General features: G+C 52.9%; 1 protein-coding gene across 1 annotated transcript; it reads left to right on the forward strand.

The window, feature by feature from the left end:
* The first annotated feature begins 195 nt into the window (after positions 1-195).
* Positions 196-8,231, forward strand: ITGB1BP2 (integrin subunit beta 1 binding protein 2). The gene is made up of 11 exons (XM_036739944.1): positions 196-467; positions 702-751; positions 846-902; positions 993-1,123; positions 1,933-2,036; positions 3,332-3,390; positions 3,515-3,585; positions 3,691-3,790; positions 4,004-4,117; positions 4,253-4,315; positions 4,517-8,231. The coding sequence occupies exons 1-11, from the start codon at positions 404-406 to the stop codon at positions 4,745-4,747; spliced, it is 1,044 nt and encodes a 347-aa protein (XP_036595839.1). The 5' UTR covers positions 196-403; the 3' UTR covers positions 4,748-8,231.
* Positions 8,232-8,339: the final 108 nt, after the last annotated feature.

Genomic DNA, 8,339 nt, shown 5'->3' on the forward strand with positions numbered 1-8,339 from the left:
GGGCATCCAAGATGGCTTGTTTCTTGTGATCAGAATCCCTTGCCAGATCGAAAATGCCAGAATCAGAGGCACTTTGAAGGACTAGAACTCCCCCTGCTGCTCCTCCTCTTAAGGTTCCAAGGTCTTGAAGGGGGTGGAGTCAAGCTGGCCCACATCCAGTTCTCCCAGCAGCCTCTCTTCCTGGGTCTGAGCCCTCCCCCCATGACCAGTCCCACTGCTAGCTCCATTGAGTGACAAGGCCACCTGCAGATCTTTGCCCAAGTTAGGAGGTGCTGCCCTCCAAGCTAAAGATAGATATTGGGCCTTCCAGATGGCCATAACTCAGTTTAGTACTTGAATGTTAGGCTGCCAGGCCCTTTGAGAAGGCCATTGTGCTGCAACGTGCCTCCCCCCTTCCCCTGCCATGTCCATGCTCTGCTTTAACAAAGGCTGTGGGCAGCGATTTGACCCAGATGCCAACCTACCAGGTGAGTAGTAGCTTTGTTCCCTAAACTGCTTTTTGGGGGAGAGAGGTCGTAAATTCAGTGCACTGAAGGGGAGATGTGGGGAACCAGAACCGGTAGGCCTCTGCCTGCCTAGTTCAATTGGTAGGTTTGAAAAATAGAGCTTTGAGCATGCAGTTGTTTCCAGTGGAAGGTGCTGGGGTGGTGGTTGGGCAGCACCTTCTCTTGCTGTCATACTCAATCTTACCTGCTCCACAGATGTGTGTCGCCATCACCCTGGGGTGCCCATCTTCCATGATGCCCTTAAGGTGAGCCAGTGCTCTGGGAATGGCTTATATAGGACACGATGGGGGAGGAGGGTTGTGCCAAGCAGTCTAGGTTGAACCAATCCTCTCTTCATAGGGTTGGTCCTGTTGCCGTAAGCAAACAACAGATTTCTCAGAATTCTTAAGCATCCAGGTAACCCCAATACTCTGCCCTGATCACCAAACCCTTTCGATCCCTAGAGCTCAGTATCTTCCCTGATGCTCATTACTCCATTGCTGCTAGGGCTGTACCCTGGGACCACACTGTGCAGAGAAGTCTCTGGAGAGCCCTAGTACTGATGGCACCCTCCAGAGGCCCAAGCATTTGGCCACCATTCCGAAGTCAGCAGAGACACTTCGCCGGGAAAGGCCTAAGTGAGGATGGGATGGGATAGGGAAGGGGGGGGGGAGAGGTTTTTCTTCTTTTTTGTCCTCTTCCCTAAGTTCTAGAGGCTGGGCAGTGGCGTCAGCCTTGGGGGCTCTTGAGCATCTGGTGCAGGAGGCATCAGAGCTGGATCTTGAGCTGGGAGGATAGTGTTTTCTCTGTCTCATTTAATGGATCCCACTGAGGGAGATGAGATGGGAAAGGCTGGCATTTGGTAAAGAGAAGGGAGATGTGAGCACCATGTAGAATGAGGGGGGCTGTGGGGCTGGAAGATAAGGGACGTAGATCTGGGGAAAGATGGACTGCAGCTAAGGCCCTAGAGGCCTTCAGCGGGTGCCCACCGTGGGAGCCTGCCTGTACATGTGGGGCGCTGAGGTTTCTAGTAGCGTTTAGATAGCACTTGAAAGCTTGCAAAGCACTTTCCATATGTTCATTCATTTGATCCTTACACACTGCAACCTGGTGAGGCTGGTGCTATTCTCATCCCCCATTTTATGGCCCACATAGAAATTAAATGAGTTACATGGTCTAGTGGAAGAGTAAGAAGACCCAGGCTCACGTGGCAGTTCTCTCACTTCCCATCACTGTGAACAAGCCCTGTAACTTTTGGGAGCCTCAGCTTCCTCTATTTAAAAACGTGGATAAGAATGTGTGCATTGCCTCACTAGGCCTGTGCTTTGTTAAATGCTGTGTGAGGATGAGCTCGATGGGCACAGAATCATTACTCGTGGAGCCTGGGGGCTGTTGGACATGGGATCCTGCATTGGGCATCAGGATCTGAACCTCCTGTGCTCCACAGGGAAGAACTGAACCTGTGCCTCCTGCCTCTCAGTGTATCTCATGGCCTGGAGACTGCCCTGAAACAGAAGGAGCTTGCCCCAGAGGACCCTGAGCCTGGAGCAGGTCATGTCATCCACCATTTGTTAAATGTCTCCTATGGGCCAGGCCCTATGCTAAGTGCTGGTATCACAGAGAAAGGCCGGGCTGAGCCTGTTCTCAAGTTACTCCCAGGTTAATGGGAGGAGTTCCATGCAAATACCTGTGTACATCCAAGATAGAAATAGGCTAAATGGGAAAGTGTTGAGGAAGGTGCTGGAGCTTGCGTAAGGGCGGCCTGGAAAGGCTTCTAGCAGAAGGTGCCATTTCAGCTGAGATCTGAGGGAAATCAGAAGGTGATGAGGAGGGGGAGGGTTCCAGGCATGGGAGCTGAGCAGTGAAAGTGCACACTTCCATGAGACTCCGGATGGACGTGCTCTTCTACCTCCTCCAGACAGAGCTGACTGCAGACTGGAGCAGATTTTTTTCCTTTTCTTTCTTTTTGTGGACCCAGCTAATGTGGGAATTTGTTTTGCATGACTATATGTATTTGTGAGGGGGGAGGGGAGGCATTTTTCCCTTCTCATTGGTGGGGGAGTGGGATAATTTGGAGCTAAAAGTAAGTTTTTTAAAAAATGGAAAAATGCACAGTCCCAAGATGGAGTGCCTTGTAGGGGGAGGGGGCCAGTATCATGGGATGGAGGACTTGGAACAGGGGACTGAGTTGGGGAAAGACCTGAAAGGTGGGAATGGCTGGATTCTAAAGGGCTTTAAATGCCAGAGGATTTTCTTTTTGATCCTAGAGGTTGCTATTAGGGAGCCACTGGAGTTTATTGAATGGAGGGGAGGGACGGGGAGAATGACATGGTGGCACTTGTGCTTTAGGGAAAGCACGTTAGCGGCTGAACAGAGGCTGACCTGGTGAAGGGAGAGCTTGGAGGCAGCCTCCACGGGTGAGGCGATGAGGGCCTGTGCCAGGCTGGGGGCAGCGTCAGAGGAGAGAAGGAGGAGGAGGCCTATATGAGAGATGGGAAGGTAGAAGACTGGTGAGATTGATGATACCTAGTTGATTGGACATGAGGGCTGAGTGAGGATGACCTCTAGGCCTAGGTCAGGGCTGTCCAAAACACAGGCTGTGTTGCCCCCGTGCGGCCTGCCTGTGTCCACCACAAGTACAGGAATCGACACAAATGCTTTAGTTAAAGCATTTATGTCGATTTCCATGCCCGCAGTAAACACAGGCAGGCTGCACTTTGGACAGTCATAGCGAAATTAGGAAAGGGAGGAAGGGTTTCAAGGAAAGCTAGTTTAAGATGTCTGGGGGACATCCAGCCTGAGAAGTAGGTGGAATTCCGAGGTGGCTTTGTTGACCTCCTGTTTAGGACTCCCCAGCACTGTGGTCCGTCTTGGCTCCGTCTGCCAGAACCCAGGATGTAGTGCTGTAAGTGAAACCTGGGGAGATTGGAGGAGGGGTTGGTATCACTGAGAAAGTGGAAGTGGGGATGCTCTCACATGTCCCTTTATTCCCTGCCTGCCTTTCTACGTACTTCCCACTCGCCTTCAAGGTGTTCCAAGGCTCTGAGAGTGATGCTAGCCCCTGCAGCTTCCATCCTGGAGGGCCTCGATTCCATGAGGGGTAAGGGAAGGGATAGGGTGGAGCCATATTTGTTTACAGGAGAAGAAGAGGGCCAGTTGAGGTCCGAGAACAGGTAAACTCACCTTCATGGCCTTCCCACCGCAGAATGAAATCTTGGAGCTGCTGTGGTATAACAACCGTGGATTTTAGTACGTTCCTAGCCCAGCCAGGATGTAGCCTCGGTAGACATGTCTGGCAGAAGCAGGTGAGCTCCCAACTTTCTTGACCTCTTGGCTGGAACCCAGCGTAGCGAGGTCTTCTCCCCCTTCCCTTGCACTGTCACAGTGATGTCCTACTCCTCAGTGCTCCCGATGCTTTGGGATAGGAGGCGAGTACATTTCCTTGGGATTCCACTGGGCACACTACTAGATCATCAAGTGGGTTTGGAAACGTCACCATTCTGTTATGTCGCCTTCAGCGATGGGTCTCCTGCCGCCGCGACTGGCACCAGACGGCCTCTGCAGTAGTGGTGACCATATATGGCCAGAGACCGCTGCCTGCGCTCAGCTGGGTGAAGACCAATCCAACCAAGGTGAGTGAGCTGCTGATTGTGGGGAGAGCAGAACAAACTGATGTGTTTGGGTCAGGCACGAGTTGGCAGCTGGACCGAAGGAGGGCCATAGGCCTCGCCTGCCTTTTGTCCTAACCTGTTTCTATTCCCTTTCAGCTTCACATCCACATAACTTTTGAGGGTAACCGGGTTTTCCAGGAACAAGTGGAGCTCTGGGGGGTGAGTGCAGTTAAGGGAGTGGGCTGGAAAGGTTCAGTTGGAAGCTCCCTGAGGTGGGGCAAGCTTTGAGTGGGAAGGTTGAGGGGGTCTCTCCACCTGCTTTGATTTTCTCTCACCTCTCTCTTCTTTCTCACTGTTCATCCCTTCATATTGACTTCTGCCTAACTTCTTCTCCCCTTTGCCTCCATCTGTCTTCTCCAGGTCATAACGGTGGAGCAGAGCTCTGTCTCCCTCATGCCATCCCGGGCTGAGATCTCCCTGAGCAAGGCTGACCCAGGGCCTTGGGCCGAGTTGGAGCAGCCAGGCCCAGGAATGCCAGCTGAGAAAGCTGGGGAGGATGTTGGGCTTGGGATGATTGGAGAGAAACCTGAGGATTCAGATGATGATTTGAGCTGGACAGAGGAAGAGGAGGAAGAGATTGAGGGAGAGTAACCACTAGATAGGTATTTTCGTAGAATCTTAGTAGTTCCCTAGGACACTGGAGTCAGGGGCATGGTCAGTTGCACGCTGTTACTGGGTACCGGGTTGTAGGACAGGTAGGAAAACCCAACAAGGGTCCTTCCCACGCTGTTTCTCTGCTCAAACAAACTGTGTGATCCTCAGATCACACTGTGTCATTCTCTTGCTCTCTCCTCAGTCCAAGAACAACATATGGACACTCGATTCACTCTCTCAGTACCTGGTCATGGCCTTCCTCGCCTCCCCAGCCTCCGCACAAGAAACAACCACCAAATAAAAAAAAACCCCAAAACAAACAAAGCCATACAACTATCCTTTGGTTTTTGACATAAATCTGGAATTTATTTAATATAAGCCATGTGCCCAAACCTCTGCTAGCCTGGGTGGGGAGTGGGGGATCAAGACTATAAGCCTTGTTCCCCTGGTTGTGGAGATGAGAGGCAAAACCATAGTGAACACTCCCCAGAAAGCATTAAAGCGACTGCTACCACTTATAAATAACAGGGCTGAGAGGAAAGAGAGCTTAACATGGCCTTGAGAAGTCAAGGAAGGCTTTGTGGACAAGGATTTGGGGCCTCATAGCCAGGGCTCTCCTGCTTCTGTATCCCTGTAAGGGTTGAATGAACGTAGGGGAGAAATGGTGGAGTAGCCTTTACCTGGCTCTGGAGCTTGGAACATAGAACCAAGTATTTGGGACAAGACTCCATCTCCAGCAAGTGAACATTTACTTCTCTAGGATCCTGGCCCAGTAGAAGGGACGTAGCCTGGCATGGTGCCTGGCTCTTACTGGGTACTTGATGGAATGGAGTAAATTGAACTGTCATAGAGTTCATACAGTCTTGATCCCATAGTTCTGTGTTTCCTGAGCCTTCCTGTGGTCATGGTTGCTCCTGGAATTGGGGCGGTGGAGAAGCAGAACTCCAGAGAAAGGATGCTGAAGAGATGCCCAAATGTGCCCATGATACAAGTGGGTGGCCTCAGTGAGGGCAGGGCTTGGGACCCAAGGCTGTAAGTGGCTCCTGCCTCGGCCTTCTTCCATAGTTGCCTCTTCTCTCAGGCTGCAAGGAAATGCCTTGGAGGCTGGGAAGGGGGAATGGTGGTGACAGATGTATCTTGTCATTTAATCCTCACAATCCCCTTGAAGATGAGCACTAAAGGTATTCCCACAGTTTTATCAATGAGGCTGAAATAGGTCAGGTGACTTGCCCATGGCCACATGGCTAATGTTGGAGACAGGGTACAAAGCCAGGTTTCTCCTGACTCAATGTACATTGAGCACTCACAGACACCAGTCTGGGGAAGGGCAGCAAGGCTGGGGGGCAAAAGCTTGTTGATGACAAATCTTTTAAGGGGATCTGTTCTGGGGAGTTTGGATTCAGTCAAAGGGCTGCACTTGAGGACCTAGAGGACCACATGTGGCCTCGAGGCCGCAGGTTCCCCACCCCTGACTGCTAGGATCTGGCATAATGTTTGGGTGAAGGCCAAGGCCCAGAACTATCCGTGCTTCTTGCCCTGATTTGGCTTAATTACAAGCTGAATCTTCAAGGCCCTTCCAAACTTCTACAGCTGCTCCTTCTCCGTGTAATGAAAACTAGCAGGAAAGGGCAATACCTCAGATACCCTGTCATAAGTATGGTATAGAGGTGAGTGTGATGGGTCCCAAGAGCCTGGAGACATCTGCCCCTTCTCTCCCTACCGACTCTGAGTCTGTGATCAGGCATTTCCGTGTTCGTTCCGGAGGGAGTGGCCAAAGACTGGGCTCAAGCCAGCTGCTTTACAAGATGGGGGAGGGCTGATCAGCCACAGGCCATTGCAACTGGGGCTCTCAGGGGATGGTGTGATATGGCTGCTAAATGAAGCTGTGCGACACGGGCTTACATCCACCTTGTTTTTAGTAAAAAGGTTTCAGAAGAAGGATGTCTTAGCCTAATTTGCTCATGTTGGCCCCTTTCCTGGCCCTACTGCCTTAAAATTCTCCCCAACAGGGAGTGATTCCTGGGACCTTAAACCTAGGGACTCTGCTTCCCTACCTGCCCCCAAACTACAATCCCACCCAACAACCTGGGAGTTTCCTCAGTTCCCTGGGTGCTGTGGGGTGGGGTGGCCCAGCTGAGGGATTCAGATGCAGACTAGGAGCAGGGATCTCTCATTCTAGGCCAAGGTTGGCTGGTGTCATTAGGCACAGACTTCCTGTTTTCATTTCTATGGGGGGGGGCAGGCTGGTATTGGATGGGTGTGCAGGATATGGTCTGTTCAGTTCTTTTCAGAAGAGTCTGGCTTTAGCTAGCTGGGCATTTGACCTTAGAGAAAAACAATCTTAACTTTGAGAAGAGCTTGAGGTATCCTGCAGGCGTTTGAGACAGAACTGCTGAGAAGGCTGGGTTCACAAAAAGTTTTCAAACTGCCCCCAGTGAGCAGCCGTGCAAGTTAGGAGACAGCTTCCCTGTCTGCCAAGAGGAGGGGCTGGGCGGGTAGGTGGGGGGTTGGTCTTGGGTTTGAGCTACAGTGGCCCTTGGACACGTGATTGGGCAGCCCCTCCTCTTCCGGTCTCCCCAAGTATGGGCTGGCCAAACCACAGAAGGCTGAGTTTCAGGGCTTCCAAATACTAGGTAGGCAGGCATTACTAATGGAAGTGACCACAAGAATCCTGTGGAGCTGTTTGAGAGCAGGAGGGCTAGAGAGGAGACTGTTCGGTTTGGCTGGTGCTCCCTGGAAGGAAGCAGGCCTTTCAAAGACTTGAGCTTCCAAGATTCCAGGGAGCGTTCTTACCCAAAGGGCCTGCCAGAGCAGCTCGGACCTGGGGCTGAAATCCTTGAGGAAGAACACTGTAATTGTTTGCAGCCTGGGTCTGATTTCGTAGGGCCACACTCATCTTCGCTTTGGCTAGATCCTCCCTCCCGCCGCCAGGGAAGACGGGAAGAAATGCGCTCTGGGATTCTTTGAGAGCCCGAGTTGGCCAACCGAATAGCACGGAACGGAAAGTTCTGTCCATTTTAAAGAGCAACTAGAAAAGGTCCAGGATGGGCCAGGGAGGCCTGGCTAGGCGGCCCTCGTTGGGAAAGACTCGGAGATTTGGGGCAGCCCCCAAAGAAGCTCATGAACTGTCTAGAGTGGTTTCAGACTGGGACAGCTCTGGGGGTGGGGTGGGGTGGGGGGCAGCCCCTTGCCAACCCCGCGACTGCCACGGCATGGAATCTTCCAACAAGTTAGCAAATCGCCAGCGCCCCGGGGCCCGTAAGGACCTCTCTCTTGCCAGGGTCGGGTGGCCAGGCAGTCCAAGGTCATTCGGAGCGGGCGATCTTACTGAGATCCCAGAGACGTGGGTGCAGGGAACCGGCAAGCACCGCTGCCTCGACTGCCCTCTCCCCGAAGATGCCGGCTTCCCGGGCCTGCGTCCGGCCCCAGGCCCCCGCTCGGCGGCTTGCGGGAGGACACTGGCGAGCCTCCGGCACCAGCGGGGGTGGGGCCAGCCGGGGCGGGGCGCGCCCCCCACCCCGCGAGCTTTCCCAGGAGGTCACGGGGCCGCGGCTGCAGGGAGGAGCCTCTGGGAGTTCCCGGATGTGCA

Source organism: Trichosurus vulpecula, chromosome X (genome assembly GCF_011100635.1).
Source record: "Trichosurus vulpecula isolate mTriVul1 chromosome X, mTriVul1.pri, whole genome shotgun sequence".
Taxonomy (NCBI): Eukaryota; Metazoa; Chordata; class Mammalia; order Diprotodontia; family Phalangeridae; genus Trichosurus; species Trichosurus vulpecula.

What these genes read in the sequence shown, in the direction of transcription:
- ITGB1BP2 (XM_036739944.1), top strand. Translation starts at nt 404, where the DNA reads ATGTCCATGCTCTGCTTTAACAAAGGCTGTGGGCAGCGATTTGACCCA. An exon ending in CAGAATTCTTAAGCATCCAG is followed by an intron (nt 903 to 992) that starts GTAACCCCAATA and finishes CATTGCTGCTAG; the next exon opens with GGCTGTACCCTGGGACCACA. An exon ending in AACAAGTGGAGCTCTGGGGG is followed by an intron (nt 4,316 to 4,516) that starts GTGAGTGCAGTT and finishes TGTCTTCTCCAG; the next exon opens with GTCATAACGGTGGAGCAGAG.